Below are 23,890 nucleotides of genomic sequence, written 5' to 3'. Positions count from 1 at the left end.
CATGGCACTGGAAGCTCGTGTTCAGTTGGTTACCAACCATGACCACTACATTCTTCTGTGTCACTACACTCCAGGATACAGTGATCTATTATTTAATCTATAATTAACTAGCCCAGTGCCTATTTCCACACAAGCCCTGGGATCAGTAACAAGAAGGAAACAAGATTCCTAGAGAAAGATTTTTAGATTGTTGCAAACTCAGTTCTCTGAATGAGCTCTTTGTATGTGCCCCAGGAGACAAGTCTGGGGAATGATGTAAATTGTAAGAATGTTCAAAGGCCATTAACCTAAAGAAAGTGCATGAGCCACATTATAAGGTATGTTCCAAGCTCATCCCCAAATCATTTGCCTTTTATTCTCCATTTCAGTTAGTTACATTTCTATTAGTTTCCACCAGGATTGTGCATGCACCTTGACATGTTCACAAAAGTTTCACGATACAGAGTTTCACAACTGGGATAGTCCCTACATTCAGGATACCAAGATGACAAACATATTCTGGAGAAATTCTCATTAAATAGGATGGGGAGAACATAATTAATACACTGTACCAACTACAATGCATCAAAGACACAGAACAGACTAGATCAATTTACCACAAAACTCACAAAAAGTAATTGATCAAAGAATATCTCTCTTATGCAAAATATACATTTTAGGATATAATTTTAATACATATTTTATATTTATTGATGTTGCTTCTGTGATAGTTTGAATAAAAAAAGCCCAAATATTCTTGCTGCCAGAATTTTATTTCTCATAATACTTATAGTCTGAGGTACCAATGAAAAAAGACTGTGTACTGTGAACAAAGTCTGGGATGTTTGTCTGCAGTCACATTTCTCTTATCAAAGTGAAAAGTAAACAAAAATTGGCATGTACACTGGAATTCATAAAAATATAGATATGGCAAACTGAGAAAGCAAGAACTTGTAGCAAAACCTCTCAGTTCATGGTCATGACCCTCGCAAAAAAAAATACCTTTGTTATGAGGGAAGTGAAGACAGATGTAGTTTACATCACTATCGTTATAGATGTGTGCCTTTGCATGATCCACAGCACGACCATATTGCGGGAACCAGGGAGAATATACAGAGAGAGGCACGTGGTTCTTTGCATGGCATCTGAGAGCTGATGACTTTGAATTCAGCTTCCTCTGACACAGATGGCAAAAGCTGATATTCCATGCACACACATTGTATTTACAGCTGACTCATCAACAGTAACGAGTCACCTCTTCCACTGGTAGCAGCGATTGAAATCAGTCCTTCATCTTCATAATAATCTCTACTTCCCATGTGACGGCTCAAGGACCTGCTCAATGCACGAGTTGTTTATCATGGCCCATTCAGCAGCAGTAATCTCTTTCCAGTACAGTCCTTGGTATGGCTAAATTCCATTGTCCCTTTTTCAGCAGTCAAAAATCCATGATAAATTCTGTACAACACTGTAGTCAATATAACAGCAGCACCAGATATTATATTAATTCCTTTGCTAAAAAGCTGTTTGCAATTATCTCTCTCTATTGGCAATGTTTTACCAAAACTAAATCATTGTACATCTCTAAATATCAGAAATGTATACTTTGATAAATATATTATAGTACAAGAAGTCTGACATGCAGGTCATGCTATAGAGCTAGGCTATATACAGAAGAATATATTACATGGTCAACAATAAGTTATTTCTCTTCCTAACAAAAAATATAAACATATGACAGTCAAGGATTATTCAACAATCTCAAGGATCTCTTAAGATTTAGTTTAGCTTTTTTTTTTATTCCCTAAGACTATGTTGTTGGGTGTTCTTTTTCCCTCACCAGCCCAAAATATCAAATCTACTATTGCATTTGTACTGTTGCGTAAACAGGTTCTTGCTTTTTAAATTGAAAAAAAAAAAGCCACTGGAGGGGATACAGTTTGAATACAGTAATGAATGTTGGTTGCTAGGTAGCGGGATAGATGCGGCTGCAGCAGACAACCAGTTAGAATGGCAAAATCATTGCTAAATCCCACATTTCAAAGATCTTCAAAGTTCCCACATTTGGTAGGCTAAAGGATATTAACTTACACTTGAAATGTATAGTCTGTACCAAAAAGGGGGAAAAGGAGAAAACGTAATCAACAGTTAATCTTAAAAGATGGGGACATTTTAAAGGTACTTCTGTGCTTTATGGAGACAGATGAAGAATACAACAAACACGTAGCAAAACAGACAGACGAAAAAATATATAGAACAAAGCACCTCAAAAAAAAACACTGACAGAAGAAATTTATGAAGCTCATGAATCATATTTAAGACTGGTCAAACCCCTTTTGAGAACTACCGTCCTCCTATATTTATACAGATAAAAGCAATAATCTTCTTGCTTTTACATGGCTCTCTGCCTCTGAAAATGTTGAAGAACCCTGGAGTAGAAAAATGACTACAGTACCAAGCAGCACTTGCTAGCTTAAAATTGCAAGCCTGGATGGTGTTTACCTTTCTTTCATGTTTTGTGCCTTCCCCATGCCATTAAGAAAGAGATCTGGCCTCAGCTTGCGTATAACCAGTAATGACAACCTCTTTGCAGTTATCTGTGTGCAAACAACCGGAGACATTCAGAACTCTGATACAGCAGTCTAGTACCAAAGTTAATCAAGAAATCAAACCATTTAAAAACAAATAATTTAAAGAAATGTAAAAGGTTAAACAACAAAAAACAATTCCACATACAGACCATTTCATCAGTGCTTTCATTTCAGCAGGATGGTACAATGCAAGGACACACATCCAGAGCCATCTATGGTCCCGGGAATCTGTAACACTGCTGTCAGGTGATGGAGACAGTATGGTCCATGCAAATGATCAGACCCAAATCACATTGTGTATGACAAAGACAAGATTCCAGACATCTTCAGAATGGGTTAGAGTCACAAGTAATGAAGGTCCAATGGAGTGATTGATTATCATTTGGAAGCACATTGTTTTAAATATATCTCCCTGAAAATATACTTATTTATTGACTATACTGGCCAATGGAGTCGACTAGCTGTCCTTTTATTGCCATGGTAAAGTAGGACAATATAGTCGATAAAAGGAGAAGCACTACTTTAGACAATCTTAAAAGCCAAGATAAGAATCTTCAGCTATCCAAGTGGCATTTCTTACTACTGACATTTATATCATGCAGAATTTATATTGTATTTATGGAACCTACAGTTAATGCTACATTTATTTCCATAATGTGGTAAACAGTATTTGAATTAATGCTATGTAGCCGATTGATGCCATCTGGTTTACAAGATAGATGGGATGGGAGATCGAGAGCGTCTTAGAGGACAAGGTGAGCTGTAGGGTGATGTTACTGGAGACAGTCTCAGAGCATTGCCTGCCAAGCCAGCTATGTTGTTTAAACTTCGGGATTTTTCGTATCCTTTTATGAGAAAATGCACAGACATCAGTTGAATTCAACCAGAAAATAGACAAAGACAAACAATACAATGCAATGTAATCAAATGTGCTATTTTGGGTTCAAAGGGACTTTGCCTGCAAAGAGCTCAATGCTGAGACAAAAGAGAAAAAAAAGAAAAAAATGGGATCTTAACATAGCTGTCCTTTCCAATGAGAATAAACAAAGCCATCACAAATCATAATTGCTACATACTTTTCGACCTATTTTTCAGTTCAACTCCACTGGTTTAGTAGGGTTCAGCTAAATGCAAATCAAGTAATGATTTGGTCATTCATAGAGTACTATTGACCGATCTCTGTAGATTGTGTCATCTGGGTAATATACTCAAGGTCTTTAAAAGAACAGATTGTAAAAAAGTGTTAGAAAGATATAATCTGTGTTAAAGCCAATTTCTAATATGAGCAGATTTTCCTTAAAATTACAGAAAACTACATAGTTAAATAAAGTAATTTTATACTTATTCATGTTGAGGATGAAATAATGTTGTTGTAAAGAGGCTCTATCTTCAGGAATGTTAAGGCTCAGATTTTGTATCTAATATAAAAGTATAAGATAGCTAAGTTTGCAAATTTGCAATTTCTTTCTGATTTGCAAAGTTAAATCACAATTATTTACAGTACTTATTTAACTGATTCTAATGAAAAGCACAATATGACTGCTTATAAGTCTAACATGATGAAAAATTAATTCTGAAATCAGGTAGTAACATCTAAAAACTCACAATTCGGATGGAACATTGCACTTGCAAACATTTCTGTTCACATATACTGTCAGTTCAATCTACCCACTTTATGCTGCGTACAGATTTGTCTGAATTTAGTAGAGACTGTGCTTTTAAATCACCAGAAAACATTCAGAGGTGTAGCCGTGTTAGTCTGGATCTGTAAAAGCAGCAAAGAGTCCTGTGGCACCTTATAGACTAACAGACATATTGAAGCATGAGCTTTTGCGGGTGAATACCCACTTCGTCGGCACCTTATAGTCTAACAGATGTATTGGAGCATGAGCTTTCGTGGATATTTCGTGGGATGCATCTGATGAAGTGGGTATACACCCACGAAAGCTCATGCTCCAATAAGTCTGTTAGTCCATAAGGTGCCACAGGACTCTTTGCTGCTTTTACAGAAAACATTGCTCGTCATTGTCTCACTATCTTAGAACTCAAATAGAGGGAGTCCACTTACACAATAAAACCTGAATAATTCTACCCATGAAGCAATGAGTGAACTCCATTGGTTTGTACAAAAATACTCAGGGATAGCATCCAGAAGACTACCATACAGTACAAACACTTCAGGGTGATTCTTCACACATTCTACTTCAAATTTTGCCTTATACTAAAAGATGTGAGCCCTAAACCTGCAAATACTTATGTGCATGTTAATTGTAAGCACAAATAGTCCTACTGACCTCAGTGATGCTACTTACCAGCTTAAAGCTAAGCAGATATCTAAGCAGTTTGCAAGACTAGGATATTTGCATGTAAGGTACATGCAATGAAATCATGAGATTCTTGCTGAAGAATATTAAATGTGTAGATGAAAATACAGATGAGTAGTTACTCGTTCATCTTCTACATAGGATAATTTTGGTGGTATTTATATCATATTTGGGAAGAGATGATTAGCAGTTTTAGGAAAATCTGGTCTTATGTGCTAGGGTCTCTCCAAAATAATGTTCTTCGAGGCAGAAACATAAAGTGTCTTCTTTTGTGTTTGTACAAGGCCTAGCACATTGTGAACCATATTGGACACAAATATATAACAGAAATTATAATTAATATTTCTCTCAATCTCAAACTTTCTTGACTGCTGTACTGAGAACATTTGCTAAAAGCAAATCTATAATCCAGAGTCTGCTAATACATTGTGCAGTATTATCTACAGATTGTAAGGGCAGGTTGGATTGTGATGCTTCACAAACCTCCAACTCATTTCAGATTCATTTTAGGAGCTTCTATTGGAATTTGCACAGATTAGAAAGAGATAGTTTGAGAAAAAAATCTATTTTTATTCATATTTGTCCAAATTCCTTGGAAACATTGTCTTGGCAATATGGGAAGGTAGAGAGATTCAAAAAAATTAGGTGATGTCTTTTACTCAGCTTAGAAAGATAATATTTTGTTATGTTTTCTTTTCCCTTTTTTAATGACAAAAGCAAAGGAGAACTGATAGGTAGGGGAAGACAAAGATGCTATGACAAAGAGAATGAGATCTTAAGAGTGGGGGAAAAATACACAAGATGGATGAAAGCATGGGGTAAAAGTTTGATCCAAAACCCATTGAAGTCAGCGAGAGTCTGCAAAGAAAGGAAAAAGCACTGCAATTCAAAATAAAAAAAATGCAAAACTATGGCATTTGATGTGTGAATTAAATTTCAGATCTTCAGATTATTTTGATGATATCCTGAGAGTGCTTTCAGATTATGAAGTAACATAATTTGTGCTGAATAAACTTCAGGCCCAATGGTCAAAATATTTTGCTTATAGTGAAGCTTATGGCTAGAGACAGCAAAAATTTTACAGATAAAAAATATTCCCACCAAAGAATATGATTACATTAGAACCAAATATTTTCCATTGGAAAATGTCAATTTCAATAACATAATTCAGATTTCCTGAGGAAATTCTGAAATATTTTTATATCTAACTTTCAAATTTAAAATGTTCTTTCAGATTTTTTGTTTCAAAAAAATTGAAAGAAAATATTTTAAACTATAGCAAAACAATTTTTTTGTTGGCATCAGCTTGAAACTTCCCACAGAAAACCCCAAATTTTTCAGATGAACATTTTTGAATAAAGAATTTTCATTTGAAATGTATTGCAGAGAAAAGTTTGTTTTTTCTGACTTGTTCTAGTTGCGGTTTTTACTGTGGTTAGCAGTAACCAATGTCATGTTGTTACACTGAAATGTCTAATTGAAATTATACACTTGATCTTGCTAGGTGCAGAGTAATTAAGAGTTAAGGATAATGAGCACTTTGCAAGAGTTCCTTATAAATATCTAGTACATATTACAAATTCTAATTCTCAGTGGGCAGAGGCCTAGGATCTGTGAGCAAAAAATATACAGTTGAATACCTACACCTACATATGATATGTATTATCTTGCATTAATGGATAATCATATTATTCTCCAATTATAATAGTTATGCACAGAAATGCAGCTGTGCACACTTACATTCAAATTTCTGCATACAGATCTAAGGGCAAGATTTTCAGCAGTGCTCAACCTTGGCCTCACTCTGGTCCCTCTGAAGTCAATGGAAGTAGAGAGAGGCCAATGCTGAACACTTTTGAAAATCCCACCCAAGAGCCTACAAAATGCTGAACAATCAGACTTAAGCATGATTTTAAAGAAGCGCGTGAGTGACTTAATGAGAAAGAGCTACAGTGCAGTCTTGTTTATAGGGTACAGACAAATGAAAACACAAGAAGAATGACTGTCAGATATACCACAAAGGGGAGTGAGGAAAATAACGAATGTTTTCTAAAAGGAAGGACCAGAAGAGGAAAGGATAAACTGAAAAGGGGGGGAAGCACTGAACTGATTTACAATCTTTCCTAATAGTGCAGTTGTTCACATCTTATTTTACTTGAAGCTTGCTTTTCACAAGTACATTGCTGAGTGACCTTTCACAATCTAATGAAAGAAGTCCATACCTTTCCTGATCCCTCCATCAGTAGCACACGTGTAATCACCTGTTGTCAGTAGGAAACATGTTCCCCCTCTTCTGTTTTTGTCTCTGGTACTAGAGCGTCTGATTGGTGGGTGCCTTTCCCCAGGTGAGAGTGGCTGCTCACTTCCTGCACTGTCTTCACCTGATAACACTGGTTAAAGCACCATGCCCATTTACAGACAATAATGAATGCAGAAATGAGACATCACAAAGAGCTTACGTTGAATGCCAGATATTCCCATCACTCAAGTACAAAAAACAGTAATAATATCATGATAAGAATAAAGAAAAAGATTGCAGTTCATCATTAATCACTGCAAAATTCAGCAAAAGGGCAAAAGTAAATGTTTTATTTAAGAACAAATCATCTTTTGAATATCCCATTTGAGATATCTCCTAATGTTCGGCTATCTTAACATAAAATAAAATGCCATCAGATAAAAGGCTATTCTACTGAATTACATGCCTTTATAGACACTAACCTTTCTTCTTTATTAAAAATTAAGTTATGTTGATCATTTTGCTGTAGAATAGTTTTTAAAAGAACTTTCGATATAGGAATTAAATGATAAACGTTTAGTGCCAAAGCCTGCTCTGAAATACACAATTAACGTTAAATGTAACTCCCACTGAAATCAATCAAATATACCTGAGGGCTAAATGTGGTCCTTAGTCACTGTGGTTAAGATTCAGTGTGCAACAGAATCTCTACATGGCCCACTATTTATGGCCCAAAAGACCCTTTTTAAAAACAAGAAATATGTACTATTTCAGGACCCAATTCAAGAAACCATGCCTATTAAGGAAAGCACCTAACCATATGCTTAAGTGTTTTCCTGAATTGGGGCCACAAATGGCAATATTCTACCTTGAAGTTATGCACAACAATCCCAATAACTACCTAAGAAATGAAGTTAGCTATGGAGCAAAAATGGTGGTGCTATCAGAGAGAGAGAGAAAAAAAAAACCCAGAAGTCAATCACTTTTAAGATTTTTTTCTCTAACCTCAAGAATTATAACACCTTGTAAATAAATCTGCAGACTCACTAGAACTATCTCTTTGCGCTGTCACACAGAGCCTCATCTCTTCTGGAATGCCTTTAGCAGGACCTGATGACACAGAAAAGCTGTTGTCATTAACACTTTGAAGATGCTGTCTGAGAAAGTGTATCAGTCAAGCACTGTAAACTAACTATATTCCACCCACAACACACAGTCACCTGAAAGTTTCTCTCCCTTTTTTGATATCTTTAGAATTTAAAAAAAAATCTGTGTTATCTTTGTTTGAGAACTCTCTCAGAGTTCTCTCTCAAAGAGAGAACTCACTCTTTAATTGATCTTCTTTTAACCTAAGACTAAGCAGTGATATAATGTCAGAACAGAATTAAGATACTTTTCACGGTCACAGTTTTCAGCTTCTTCCCTCTAAGAGCAAAATCCAGCTACTCCAACACTGAAAGGCATGGTTTTTGCATTATTATTACTTATTGACTTTACAAAAGGAGCCTAATGATTTATATGGAAGCTTTGCAATATAATTGTGTTCAGCATAAGAGTTAACAGATTTGAAAAAAATGCTTTGTGACTAGAACTGGTCAGGGGTTTTTTGGGGAATTTTTTTTTGTCAGAAAATGCTGATTCATTGAAAACTAAACTTTTTCAGAAATTTGTCGATTTCAACTAAACTTTCATCTGGAATGTTTTTCAGGTCCACGATGGAATTTCTGGAAAGAACCCAACTCCAGAATACTCAACAGTCATGCAATTAGGGCACTCGCAGGGAATATAGGTGATCTTGGTTCAAGTCACTGCTCTGCCTAATTTGGATCAGGAACTTGAAGCTGGGTCTCTACATGCCATGTGAGTGCTTTAGCCATCAGGCTACAGAGTCAGTCTCTTTCTTTTTCCCAATGAATATTTAATTTGTACAAAGTGGAACAGTTCCAACAAGAGAGATATGAGAGAGAGAGAGAGAGAGAGAGAGAGAGAGAGAGAGAGAGACACTAACTCTAAAACCCAGTGGCTAAAACTCAAACTTTTGTGCAAAACAGAATTCTTGCTTTCTGACCGGTCCTACTTGTGACTGCAAATCTACAGTAATTAAACTAAATGCTACTTAACTTTGTTCTTTAATCTCAAAAGATATTCAGCGTGTGCTGGGAAATGACATCTAGAGTGGTGCTGATGATTGCCATTTTCAGTTTTTCCCAAGAAGCTTTATTTCAACTTAATATTGATCATATTATCAAAATAACAGTAAAAACACAATGTGATGTCCTATATAACACAGATGTGAGAAGTACTTCTTGCCAGGGAATTGGAGTGCTGAACGAAAAGAAATCTGAAAGCTGGAAGCCAGCTTTCTATATTCTTCCGTTGAGTGCTCTCCTTTATAAGGTAAAGCATCTGTTTCTTTTAATGACTTCCTCTTGTATTGCATCTTACATAATATGCCACTATGTGCCATAGGCAAAGCTGACACAAGAGACAAACACCAAGCAGAACAGCATGGAGTTCAACGGTATGGAACACAGTTAGCTGTTCAGATAGTCACAGTCATGCAGGAAAAACAAAAGAACATCAGTACAATGAAACAAACAAGAAGCAAAACAAATGGTTGATGTCATCAGCAGGAAAGCATTCACAACATAGCAAGCAAACTGTATAGAACAGCTATGCACAGACCTGGGAATGTCATTGTAACTATTTTGCCATCTACAAGACTGGCACAAGCAGACACTGGAGTGAAGGGAGAGGGGAGGGAACTATATCTTTCAGTTGCAGAAAGATTTAATGCTTTCTGACACTTAACAAACATACTGGTCTATAAAGTATTTAGAGGACATGCATTTGAGATTGTGTCCTACCTGATCTGTTGTGTTCTATCAGCCGGTTGTCTTTGCCCAGGCAGACATCTCCCTGTGTGCTATTGCAGGCCATATTCAAGTCTGTCTTGCAAAAGGTAGGGGAGCTCACCTGAGGAGCAGGAGGGATGTGCTTCTTCCTCTTTCTTGGAAGTTTCTGCTTCGCCATTGCCAGGGAATAGTACATTCCAAAATTGTTGACAATGACAGGCACGGGCATGGCTATGGTCAGCACCCCAGCGAGAGCACACAGAGCACCCACTAACATGCCTGACCAAGTCCGAGGGTACATGTCCCCATACCCAAGGGTCGTCATGGTGACCACAGCCCACCAGAAGCCAATGGGGATATTTTTGAACTGTGTATGCTCACTAGCAGATGGGTCATTGGGCTTGGCCCCTACTCGTTCAGCATAGTAGATCATGGTGGCAAATATCAACACACCTAGTGCCAGGAATATTATCAGCAGCAAAAACTCATTGGTGCTAGCTCGGAGTGTGTGACCCAGCACTCTGAGGCCTACAAAGTGCCGGGTGAGTTTGAAGATTCGCAGGATTCTGACAAATCTCACCACCCTGAGGAAGCCAAGCACATCCTTAGCAGCTTTGGAGGAGAGGCCACTTAAGCCCACCTCTAGGTAAAAGGGCAGAATGGCCACAAAGTCAATGATATTCAAGAGATTTTTGATGAATTCAAGTTTATCGGGTGAAAAAACAACACGGACTAAAAATTCAAATGTAAACCACACTACACAGACTCCTTCCACATATGTCAGAGCAGGATCTGTTTCAATTTCATACTGTAGAACCACCTCTGTGCCATTGATGGCATGCTCAGTTTTGTTTATAATAGTATTGAAAGCCTCATGGGTTTCCAAACAAAAGGTTGTGATTGAAACTAGGATGAAGAATAAAGAGGCAAAAGCAATGAACTGCAAAAAAAGGAAAGAAAAAGGAAATCAGAATCATAAAGTACTTTACATTAATAAGTAGGGCCCTACCAAATTCATGGCCGTTAAAAATGCATCATGAAATGTGAAATCTGGTCTCATCTTTTACCCTATATTATACATATTTCACAGGGGAGATCAGCGTTTCTCAAACTGTGGGTCCTGACCCAAAAGGGAGTTGGGGGGGTCACAAGGTTATTTGGAGGGGGGCTCACAATATTGTCAGCCTTACTTATGTGCTGCCTTCAGAGCTGCATAGTCAGAGAGCAGCAGCTGTTGGCTGGTAGCCCAGCTCTGAAGGCAGCGCCCCGCCAGCAGCAGCACAGAAGTAAGGGTGGCAATATCATACCGTGCCGTCCTTACTTCTGTGCTGCTGCCTTCAGATCTGGGCAGCCAGAAAGTGGCAGCTGCTGACTGAGGGCCCAGCTCTGCAAGAAGCAATAAAGATGGCATGGTATGGCGTATTGCCACCCTTACTTCTGCACTGCTGCTGGCAGCAGCTCTGCCTTCAGAATTGGGGTCCCCACCAGCAGCCGCTGCTCTCCAGCTGCCCAGATCTGAAGGCAGCGTCACCACTAAAAGCAGCACAAAAGTAAGGATAGCAGTACCGTAATCTCCCTACAGTAACCTTGTGACACCCTCCCATACACACACAGATCCTTTTTGAGTCAGGACCCCTACAATTACACCACCATGAAATTTCAGATTTAAAGTGCTGAAATCATGAAATTTACTATTTTTAAAATCCTATGACTGTAAAATTGACCAAAATCAACCATGAATTTCGTAGGGCCCTACTAATAAATAATCATCATACATTTTACATTCTATTTTTACACTGTATAGCACGATTAATTACAGAGACTCCCAAAGTGATTCACAGACTAATACACATGAAACATTAAACTGAAGCAATCCCTGAGGTGGAGAGTGATAGCCAACCCTTACACAGCATGATGAACAAAAATATGGTGGCAGGGGCAGGGCCGGTGCAAGGATGTTTCGTGCCCTAGGTGAAACTTCCACCTTGCGCCCCCTCATGCCTCGCCCTGAGGTGTCCCCCCGCAGAAGTTACCCCCTTCCGCCCTGAGGTGCCTCCCTTGCAGCAACTCCCCACCCCCTACCCTCTGCCCTGAGGCACCCCCCCCGGCCCCAGTTCACCTCTACTCCGCGCACGAGCACCCTGAGCATGCTGTGGCTGCTTCACTTCTCCTGCCTCCCAGGCTTGCGGCACCAATCTATTTAGGCACTGCAAGCCTATGAGGGGGGAGAAGTGAAGCAGCAACGGTATGCTCGGGGAGGAGGCGGGGCAGGGGTGAGCTGGGGCAGGGAGTTCCCCTGTGTGCCGCTGCCCCCCGCCTTACTTGCTGCAGGCAGCCCTTCCCACATTCCCCTACCCCAGCTCCCTCCGCCTAAATGCCGGTGGCAACCAGGGCGGCTGAAGATTCGGCTGCCGCGGTCACTGCCGAAGAAAATGGCACCCCCCCCAAATCCCAGTGCCCTAGGCAACCGCCTAGGTTACCTAAATGGTTGCACCAGCCTTGAGCAGGGGAACTGTTCATCAAGGGCATCATTAAAAAAGTGACATTATGCCTTGAAAAGTAAAGTCCTGCCTGCTGTGTGTGGATATCAAAAATCCAATGTCAAAGGCACCTCCACCCCCACGGCTCTCAATCTCTGAAGGAGGTAGAACAGGTTGAGCTGATCCTAATGAAGTTTGAGGCTTTGGTTCACGAAATTCATACATGCTGCTAAGAATATTGGCTATATCCCCTGAATAAGTCATCAGCATTTAACCTTCAAAGAGATTACCTAGATTCCTGGGGCTCTGTCTGCTGGCAGCTCAGGGAGAGGCACACTGTCCCTGGTAGGAAGTGGGGACAAGGGAGACTCAGAGTCTGCCCAGCAATGAATAGGGAGTGAGATGCCCTTCCCAGGGAAGTCAGGAAAGGGGAGAAGCCATTTCTGAGCCAGCCTGGAGCCAGCCAGGGCAAGGGCAGGACTGGCTATGTGGTTGGTGAGTCCCAGGCCTGCATGCAGGGTTCCCCCTGAGAACTGGCCTGTAGGGATCTGAAAGCAAGATCCTTCAGCTGGGTTTTTCCTTCTCCACTGATGATTCCCAGTTTGTAGAGTTTTGCTGGGAAATTTCCCCAGCCAGGCCGAGTGAGTCCTCCAGCTCCCTAGGTGAGACCAGTCACCACATGGGGTCAGCTCTGCTCTGTCTGCTAGTCCAGGGCTGCTGCCTGCTGTGTGTGTCTGGATGCAGGGCTAGGAGACTACAGTTTGGATTTTAGTACAGTTATGTAATCTGCACCTTGAGCCCTGCACTCCTTTGCAGAGAGGGGAAATCCTGGGACCGAAGCAGCCTGATTCCTGCCTGAAGAGGATCCCTGACAGCAGAGATCAGCCTCTCTGCAGTGACTGAGGAGTCCAGAGTCATCTCTGAACCTGAGAATCATTCATGGAGTTTGTGAGTGCACCAGCTTTTAGTCAATCATGAAACCTGTTTTGGGGACCCCCTACTCCCTGAATTATGTCCTCAAGCTAGGAAGTGAGGGTTTGGGGATTTTATAGCCTGCTGCATATTAAACCTGTGGAGGGACTTACTACCTCCTACTACTTGTGAGTCCTTTGGGCTGTACTGAACCCAGTCAGCCACACTGCTAAACCACTGCAGAGAAGAATTTGGTGTCACAGATAATCAAGGGCCGCAACAAAGTATGCGTAGCAATGGGACACTAATCTTATATTTGCTACATTAGGTCACGTGACTGAGGAAAGTCATGGGTATTATCAGCGTGGGCACCAGTGACCCTAAAAATAGTGTTTTACCCTGTTATATTATATTTGTCTCCTGTTTCATATAATTATTGTGTTGAATATACTGTATGTGTTTGTGTTATTTCTTGTAAGTCTCCCGCTATCTGGCAAGTAAGTGGGGATTATCCTGTGTTTAGAATTTTCCTCCCAAGCTGCCTGGTGACCTTGCCAGGGAGGAATGAGGGGGTGGAGGCACCTCCACATAAATTCATAGGAAAAAATAAAGATGATACACCCTGCTGAGTGGGTGGTGGGATCCAGAAGAACCCAGACTTGTCCATCAATACCTGTAAGCAGATTGGCATTAAAGAAGGTAACCGAGTGGAGAGGGGGTGCTATAAACATTTCTTGTACCAAAAAAAATTAGCTGTAAACAGTCAATTCATCGATGCAGGTCATCCATTAGAGAAAATGTTCTCTGTTATACACAGAACTGATGGCTCTCTCTCGATTTGATTGTCCAATACTTCCCATTGTTAGACTCTATTTTCAGTTGTTTGTAACTTTGCCAAATTTTAACCATTCAGGCTGAAATTTCCCATGCTGATTATCTGCCTTGGGTTGAATATTTTTGGTAAGTTTCACCAAAAGAGGTTCAGCCATTTCCAAAAGCAGGATTATGGGAAAATACGTTGTTTAGACCATGTTACAAAAACCTTTTCATTGAAAACCTCTAGTACCACCATTCCTTGGAACAGAAACTTGAAATTGGCAAGAGATTTGCCCCGGTGTCAGGGATGTTCCTTTTGCTGTTCCTGTGAAAAACTGCCAAAGTTTGACCAAGTTATAAGCCTCTAAAAATGTCAATTCTCACAGGCTCAGTAAAGATTTGTTAGCATTTGGCAGCTAAATTTTCCAAAAATTCCATCTGTACTGAGTATGCGCCAGCCTCTGGCTGCAGTGCCTGAGCAGAGCTGTTTCTACAGTTGCTCCTCCTGGCTGCTGTGGACCACTGTGGCACCAGGAACCAGAAATGGAGAGCAGAGACACTGTCTCTCTTGTACTCTCAATATCCCCCTTTTCTGGCTCCCAGCCCATGAGAAGGAGAAAACACCCTGACTTGAATGCAATAGAGACAATAAGGCAGATGTAGCAAACTACGGCCCGTGGGACCATCCTGCCTGGCCCTCGAGCTCCCAGCCAGGAAGCCTAGTCCTCGGCCCCTTCCCTGCTGTCCCCCCTTCCCCGCAGCCACACAGGCTGCACTCTGGGCCACTGCTCCCACTGAGCAGTATGGGGAGTGCACTTGGCTCTGGCCGGGTGTTGCGCCTGCGAGCTCCTGCTGCTGGCAATGGGATTGGGTAGGGGAATATGGGTCCTGGAGGGCAGTCAGGGAGGAGGGAGCAGTTGGATGAGATGGAGGTTCTGGGGGGCAGTCAGGGGATGGGGAACAGGGAGAGTTGGGAGTGGGAGTCTCGGGGGGGCCTGTCAGGGGGCGAGGATGTGGATACGGGTCGGGAGGGCAGTCAGGGGACAGGGAGCAGGGGGAGTTGGATAAGGGTGTGGGATCCTGGGGACAGTTAGGGGCTGGGGGTCCTGGGAGGGGGTAGTCAGGTGATGAGGAGCAGAGGGTGGTTGGATAGGGGATGGGAGTCCTGGAGGGGCTATCAGGGGGCGGGGGTGTGGATAGAGGTCAGGGAGGGAGCAGGGGGGTTGGATAGAGGGTGAGGGTCCCGGGAGGGGGCGGTCAGGGGACAAGGAGCAGGGGAGGTTGGATGGGTCTGGGGTTCTGAGGGGGGCAGTCGAAGCAGTAAGTGGGAGGGGTGGATAGGGGGCTGGAGCCAGGCTGTTTGGGGAGGCACACCCTTCCCTATCCGGCCCTCCATACAGTTGTGCAACCCCGATGTGGCCTCGGGCCAACAAGTTTGTTCACCTCTGCAATAGGGGAAAGTGGGCTGAAGGAGTAGATTGGAACAAGAAGCTCGGAGGAGAAAGTAAGATTGGAAGCTGGGGTGCAGGGGATATTGGGATTGATTAGGCAAGGAGACTGGGACTGGGCGCAGGGTGGGGAAACTGGGAAGAAGGTTGGGGCATGGGCATGGAAACTGTAGAAGAGACTGAGATCAGTTGAAGAGCCAGGAGAGTTAGGGGGAATGGTCCTGTGGAAAAATTATGTGATCTCGTAATTAAACATGGTATTGTAATGCATATGTACAAGGAAGGCAAATTAATTGCCCAGGCAGCCTTAACTCTGACAATCCCTAACCTTTGAGTGTTTGACTTTGTAACCCCAACATTCTTTAAGTGTGTTTGGGGGTGGGGGGTTTGCACATTACATTTTTAAAAGTGTATATTTCCATTCATTTCAAATGCCAAGGACTCAATATTATCTTTAAAGAGAAATTATGCTTGCTATCCGCTCAAACAAAAAAAGTGAGTAGATGGGCATCAGTCTTTTACAAGTAGTTTATAATGATCAGAAGAAAAACAATCAATTTACAATCTATTCTGAAGCATGCCTAATTTTGTGGCTATAGAGATTTCTACAGAGATTTTCACAGAACTTTTAGCAACAGCTGCTCAAGCTGGCTGCCTCATTTAAATTCTAGTTCTGACTGGGCTTGACAAGCTCAGATGGAGAAATCTTTAGAAACAAAATACAGAGAAAGGGGAGGATAAAGAGGGACAGAAAGGGGAGAATGAACGGTGACTGTAGGAAAATTATGCTAGATCATATATACATATTTTATTAAACGCTTACTATAGAAAACCTAAAGGTACAGCATAAACAAAGACTACGAAAGACAGATATAATTTAGACTTCAGCCAGGGGCAAGTATACTATTTCGCCACTCCTCAAGGGAAAAGGGAAAGACTGAGGAGAGGTAAGTCACATCTGAACCACTCGATAATAATGACCATAATATAATTAAATTTAACATCGTTGTAGGGGGAAATATGTCAAGGAAACCTGCGACAGTAGTATTTATCTTCAAAATGAGGAACTACGCAGAAATGTGGAAACTAGTTAAATGAAAATTAAAAGGAACACTTCCACAGGTTAAATGCCTGCAAACTGCACAGAGAATATTTAAAAACAACATAATAGAGGATCAGACTAAATGCATATTCTAAATTAAAAAAAAAAAGTAAGAGAGACAAAAAAATGTCACCATGGCTAAACAACAGATTAAAAGAAGCACTTAGAGACAAACAGACATCTTTAAAATATTTGAAGTCAAATCTAACTGAGGAAAATAGAAAGGAGCATAAACTCTGGAGAGTCAAAAATAAAAGTATAATAAGGCAGGCCAAGGAAGAATTTGAAGAGCAACTACCTAAAGACACAAAAACTGACCGCAAAACATTTTTAAGTACATCAGAAACAGGAAGCCTGCCAAACAATCAGTGAGGCCACTGGATGATCAAGATGCTAAAGGAGCACTCAAGGAAGACAAGGCCATTGCAGAGAAGCTAAATAAATTCTTTGCATCAGTCTTCACTGCAGAGGTGTGAGGGAGATTCCCAAACCTGAGCCATTCTTTTTAGGTGATTAATCTGAGGAACCGTCCCAGATTGAGGTATTCAGAACAAACTGATAAATTAAACAGTAATATATCATCATCATTAGGACGAGATGGTATCACCCAAGCGTGCTGAAGGAACTCAAATATGAAATTGCAGAACTACTACCTGTAGTCTGTAACGTATCACTTAAATCAGACTCTGTAGTAGGTGACTGGAGGATAGTTAATATAACACCAATTTTTGTAAAAGGCTCCAGAGGAGATCCTGGCAATTATAGACCAGTAAACCTAACATCAGTACCAGGCAAATTGGTTGAAACTGTAGCAAAGATCAGAATTATCAGACACACAGATAAACACAATAGGTTCAGAAAGAGAAATAGCTTGGGTCTTCCTTCCCAGATTGAACTCAGAGGATCTGTATGAGGGCTTTGGAGGTTGCTCATCTGCAGCATCCCACATGCTCAATCTTCTCCTCTGTATTTTTCAGTTTTAGGTGAAATCCTTGAGAGAGCTGGTTAGACAACACAGGCTGAACACGCAGCAATGCATGGCTGACACTCAGCCATTCATCTCCTTTACATGAAATGTAACCAGAATGAAATCCCACTTTTCTTAAAATTCCACTTTTCATCCTAATGGATGAAGAACAGCTGGCAAAGGATGAACGGAGGCAAGACTGAGATGATGCTAGTAGGCAAAGGAAAACTCTTTGAAGTACTTGGCTCCTCTGTAATATTCCGCACTGTCAATGGCAGTGCCCTCAGTCTGTTGCCAGCCTGTATCTTGGGGTCTTTTGATCTCCTAAGTGTTAGTGGATGCCAAATAACCATAGCAGCAAAAGACACACATTTCCAACTGTGACTTGCCAAACAACTGAACTTTTTCCCCTTCTATCAGACACAGAGCAAGTCATGGTGATCCATCCATTTTGACCTCTAGGCTTGATTATTGCAGCTCATCCTATCTATGAAAGAAGCTACATGCCCTGAAAAAGCTCCAACTGGTACAAAATGCAGTGTCCTACCAGCTTAATGACACATCACACCCAAGTTCTAAGCACTCTGCACTAACAGTAAACTTATAAACTTAGCAAGACATTTCTCTTTCAGGCTCCGAAGGAAGAACAAGAGAGAGGTTGTTATTACTGCTATTTAAATACTTGGGAGGCACCCCATGTGCTATAGAGATGGAGACAATATGTAGAAGTAGATAGGTATACTACAAGGAAATCCTGTAGTTTATAATACCTTAAAACCATAAAAATTTGTCTCTCTTGCACTAGACACATTTTAATTGCATTTTAATTCACAGTTGCAGACCTCTAATGATCTTGCTTGCTATCACAAAGGGCACAAAGTAATAGATAATCATCAGTATAAAATCCACAATGCTCTTTCAGCCATCACAAACCTCTTCTTACAGAAGTACTCCCAGCTTTAATACTCATATGCCACTAATCCTGTTATCAAATCCAGGACAAATGCCTCAAATGGAAATCAAAATACCAGTGAACTACTGGAGACAGAGGAATAGATAAAATACTGTTAAATATCTTTTTGTGATTCCACAATACTCACCAGGGATTGTTAAGGACTTAAATGTATGGAGTCTCTCTATCTGTGATTCTCTCCCACCATTATACTTAAGCAAAAAGTAAAGCTCTGCATGGGAGCCCACGAAAACTAACTTTGAGGTAAGCAGGGAGAGATAAATGGGTCACCATGTCCAGTGCAATGGGCAGAATGAAGAGGTGTTTTTTGGAGACTTCCCTGTTGTACAGGTCTGTCACATGTTATGCGCATTTAACATGCACGATTTCAGCTTTACGTAGTCGGCAAAAACAAAAAGAAAAATAACAATTTTAATACTGTGCCTGTAGTGTGGGTGATTCCGCTTGCCATTCAACTCAATGTAATTTTGACTATATGTGGTTTTTGCTTTACGCGCTAACAGCAGAATGGAACTCCCGTGTAAGATGAGACTTGCCTGTAGCTGAAAGTGGGTGGGGTTATTGTTTGATGGGTTTCTTTTAATTTTAATATTTCAGGGGTATATTAGCACTTGATTTCATAGTACATTCAATAGGGAATGTGCTTAAGTGCTTTTCTAAATCAGGGCCTAAACCATGGTAGCAATTTGTTTGTTAGTCTTGGCTGCAGATACTTGAAAAAAGTCTGGATTTCCTCCAAAGCAAACAATGCAGGGCAGATTTTTTTGAAGCTGGAGAAGGCCCGCAGGTATCTGAAGTATTAGGCCAGAATTTCAATAAAAATGCAGATAGGTGCTGTCAAGGTTGAATCCCCACTCTGGCACTTTGAGTGCAGAAGGTGAGTGCCTGCAAGGATTCTAAAAATTAATACTTGACCTTGTAATAAACTCCCAAGGTTACAGCTTTTCTCTGACCTTGGATAGGTAGACCCTGCCACCACCCTAGTGCAGAACCCCTTTGAGAGCCTAGGAAGGCATAGCTGGGAATTCCTTTCTTGTCACCCTCAAGCCCTTTCATGCCCCCCTCTGGGGAAAAGCTGAGAAAGAAGACGAAGAAAAAAACAGCTGTTGCCACTAGCTAATTAAACATGTGCACAAACCTCTTAACAAAAATCCAATTCTGTTCTTGAAAAAGGTAAATTTTATTAATAAAAAATACATGTGGGAACTCAGGCTATTGCTAGATTTTAAAAGAACTACAAGAACTAAGCACCAAGAATACCTTTCTTGAGGTCCAACTTAAAGGTTACAAGCAAAACAAAATAGAGGCACAGAGGAATCCACAAGCAATAACAAAACAAAAGGGATAAACCTAATCACATCTTCCTAGACATTTCCTGATCTACTTACATATCTGGGGTTTTAAATGAGTAGTTTCTAGGTATGATACTGATGATTTTTCTTACCTGGCCCAAGCTTCTCACAGCATAGCTCAGGGATCAGCAACCTTTGGCACGCGGCTTGCCAAAGTAAGAACCCAGGCGGGCCGGGCCGAACCGGGCTGGTTTGTTTACCTGCCACGTCCGCAGGTTCGACCAATCATGGCTCCCACTGGCTGTGGTTCGCTGCTCCAGGCCAATGGAGGATGCGGGAAGCAGCACAGGCCAAGGGATGAGCAGGTAGAGCAATTAGAGAACAGCTACTGAGAGGGATTTTATAGCTACTGCCTGGTTGGGTGTCCATAAAAGGAAGTGATTTCACCCTTCATTTATCATAGGCTCCTAGTGGAATTTTCAAGAGTACCTAAGCAAGTTTGACCACTAACTCTCAGGTGCATTTGAAAATCTCACTAGGCACTTAGCTGCAGCTTTAGTTGCTTAAATACCTTTGAAAATCTGGTCCTTTGTGATTAGTGGCTGCATTTGCCCAGAAAGATGTATGACAAAATGACTCCATTAAAGTGATTTTTCATGCTCTCTCTTTTGGCTTTTCACTTTTCTATCTAGAAATAAATACTCATTTCTTACCTGGTAAGGAAAAGTAAGTTTTGAAGTTCATATAACGTCCTTTAAATCTTCTGAGGCATGTTTTTTTTTTCCGAGTTACTTTAGCAAATAAAACAACATTTTATTGCTGTTTAAATATTGCTTACAAATCACACAAGCTAGTGTTTGTTTATCCAATAATCCACCACTTGACATTAATTCTCTCAAATTCTGTCCAACAGGTACAGAAAAACACTACATGTTTGGTAAAGCAGAAGAATAATTGTTCCCTGTTGCCAGTTTACTGGAAAGGTCCTAGGTCCCAGTAGTACAGACAAGTGAAGCTATGACAACAGTATATTGTATCACAATCCATTAGAAACTCTGTGAAGAATTTAAGTACAATGGGATAAGTTAAGGACAGTGGCAGCCTTAACTTGGACTTTTTCCATTCTATTAGTTTAAGCCAGACGTTACCATCATTGTAACACAATTTTGTGCATTTAATAAATCAATCATTAATTTCAAATTGCACTGGTGCAAAACTATATGCTCTTTCTTTGCTAATCTAAAAAGCTATTTTTTGCTGTTGAGAAAATGCTGTATGCATGAGTAATAGGGAAAAATCAATTTGACTCTAGAAAACAAGATTAATTTTGTAATGTGACCTGACAATTATATTCAATTCATTGTGTTACTTTATATCACAGACTTGCAGCTTATTTATTATTGCCTCCCTTTCCCTAATCAGTTAAATTGAAGGGTTTGGTGTAATAATGCAATTACTAAACACTCTGAATCTGAAAATCTACAACTAGGCTTTACCTTAAAAGCCAACATGGATACTGATCAACTGTTCTGACTTTTAATTGAAAAACTAAGACACAGCAATCTTATACAGCCTTCCTGATTCTTATCAGGCAGGTTCCCTGTCCTTGTCTTAACTACAAATTTACCATCTGTTATAGAGAAATTGTTCTTGTTAAATCAACCCCCATCCACACACAACCCCCTCTTACTCATAGGTGCTGGAACTAGGGGTGCTACTGCACCACCTGGCTTGAAGTGGTTTCCATCATATACACGGTTTATAGTTTGGTTCAATGGCTCTCAGCACCTCCACTCTATAAATTGTTCCAGCACCATTGCCCTTACTCATGTGATGATGCTAGTAACACCAACTGATCAGGATGACTGGAAGTACAGGGCATTTGTCAAGTGAACTCACCTCATCAACTGCTACAAATTCTCTGTAATTTTGACATGGCTTGTATTGCTAATTAAGCCAATGGTGGCCAAAAACTTGATCCATGGAGTTCTGCAACTCTGCCCTTGGCTAGCCTCATTTTTATCCTACTCTGCTCTATTTTATGGGCCTCCAAAATTTGGGCACCACTATTTTAGGTGCTCCATTTCTGCTTGTTGTATATACTGCAATGGTGGGCAATTTTTTTTCTTAAAAGACAAGAAAAGAAGTTATTTCCAGCCTAGCCCAAAGTGATCTTGTTAAGAACTTAGAGACAGAATCCCCATGACAAAATAAGAAACAAATTAGCATTCAGCAATGATCAGCATCCTCTAGTAATCAAATTAGCAAATAATTAGCACCTACTAAAATACCCAGTTTCAGTAAGAGTATTTTCTTCAGCTCAAGAATGAGGATTCTTCGTAAAAAAAATATGCCAAACAACAAGGAAGTTTAGTAGCAGGCAAGACTGTATTGCATGCTATTTATTATTGTAATTTGTATGATGTTCACAGTGAAAGGCCCCAATGTGAGTATCACTGTCAAAATGCTGAAGGAGCTTGGACTTTTTCCACAGCCTCCCTGTTTTTCAGCAACCTGAACACCTCTAGTTTACTTCCGAGATTATTTTTCACTAAAAAACCTTTGGAAATTCCACTGGATGCCAGAGATACCAGGTTGTGTATGTCCAGGGAAACGGCTTGGGTCATGAGGCTATGACGTATGCCACACTGTATGTATTGCTTGTGTTTGTCCAGAGATTGGGATAGCCATTCAGGTAGTACCTTCAGTTTTCACAAGGAAGCTACAGTGCCCCTACAGCAGGAAATGCAAGAGGCAATCAAATCACCTTCAGAAAAGGCTGAGCATGTTGTTCTGCTATCCACAGTGTGGGCATCACACAGCAAAAAAAGATAGGACATAGTTGTGATATGTCTCTAGTGCTAGTGACAGGTTCATAACCTTGCAACCCCCATTTAGATTACGGTAAATTCAGAAGTTTTACACACACGCATACACACTATTCTCCATGTCACTGGGCAAGGAAGAACTTGATTTAAGTACCCCTGCCACCTCCCCCATTCCTGATTGTTTGCTATGCCCATTTGTTGTGTCTTTTCTTAATTAAACTATAAGCTTTTGGGGGCAGTGAATCATTTACTCTGTGTTTGTACAGTACCTAGCACAATGGGGCCCCAACTCTAGTTAGGACCTGTTGCTCTTATAGGTGCTATTGTAATAATCATCAGAATCTTCTGGTAGCCACTTTACAGCAAATGAAAATTAGTTCATGGCATGAAAGTACATATTCTCACTGAAAAATCTTCCTTTACATTTTCCATTTAACATTTTTTCCTCAACAAAGTAACATGTAAGCTGAGGCTACATACTGAAATGGAGTCTGTCAACCTTTTTACAACATTTGTAATGTAACAAATTGGTTTAGAAAATATAGGATATTTTCACACGCTCTTATCTCTCTCCAGTTACTTATCAAGTGTGATGTTGCTCCTCTGTCTAATTCCATTTGCTTTCATTCTGAAGTCAATGAGCCTCTAAAATGAAACACCCATTTGTTTGCATGGGTAAGCATCAGATTTCAGATGAAGTCAGCATAGGTTTCTAGTTCGTTTTTCTGTAATGGGTAAGATCACCAAACCAACCTGTAGCCCAGCATGTAAATAAATGATAGTGGTACTTCAGTTGTGATCTTGATTGTTAACATAGCTCATAACACTACACAAAGATTGGGCTGGTCAAAATTCAAGGAATGCATACATGCTGCAGAAAGTGGAGACATCACTTTTAATCCTAGAGATTACTGAATTATTGTTCTATCGTGATGTTAGGGAGGCAGTATGTTTCAGGAAGGTCTATGCAGCTGAGATACTGACTGCTTGTAGGACAAAATGCTCACTTGTGGTATATCAACATAGCTCCATTGACTTCATTTTTTTACATCTGGTCCAGGATATGTAAAATCTCCTGGCTTAA

At 40.5% G+C, this 23,890-nt stretch overlaps 1 protein-coding gene across 12 annotated transcripts in view; it reads right to left on the bottom strand.

Annotated features, from left to right (window-relative positions):
* Positions 1-265: 265 nt before the first annotated feature.
* The window catches only part of KCNC2 (potassium voltage-gated channel subfamily C member 2), a 173,057-nt gene continuing 149,432 nt past the window's right edge, over positions 266-23,890 (bottom strand). Inside the window, exons 3-7 of one of the 12 annotated variants that reach the window (XM_030548715.1) lie at positions 10,001-10,928; positions 8,181-8,243; positions 7,117-7,284; positions 2,482-2,576; positions 1,364-1,447 (exon numbers count right to left, since the gene is read on the bottom strand). In XM_030548715.1, the coding sequence (XP_030404575.1) occupies positions 2,515-2,576; positions 7,117-7,284; positions 8,181-8,243; positions 10,001-10,928 (1,221 nt within the window). In that variant the 3' untranslated portion in view covers positions 1,364-1,447; positions 2,482-2,514. Of the gene's footprint in view, positions 3,416-7,116; positions 7,285-8,180; positions 8,244-10,000; positions 10,929-23,890 lie in introns of all 12 variants that reach the window. The other 11 variants (XM_030548711.1, XM_030548710.1, XM_030548714.1 and 8 more) reach the window with 11 other exon arrangements.

The sequence above is a fragment of the Gopherus evgoodei genome, chromosome 1, assembly GCF_007399415.2.
Source record: "Gopherus evgoodei ecotype Sinaloan lineage chromosome 1, rGopEvg1_v1.p, whole genome shotgun sequence".
In the NCBI taxonomy this organism is placed as follows: domain Eukaryota; kingdom Metazoa; phylum Chordata; order Testudines; family Testudinidae; genus Gopherus; species Gopherus evgoodei.
The sequence above is the reverse complement of the archived record's forward strand: the minus strand, read 5'-3'. Positions and strand labels throughout refer to the sequence as shown.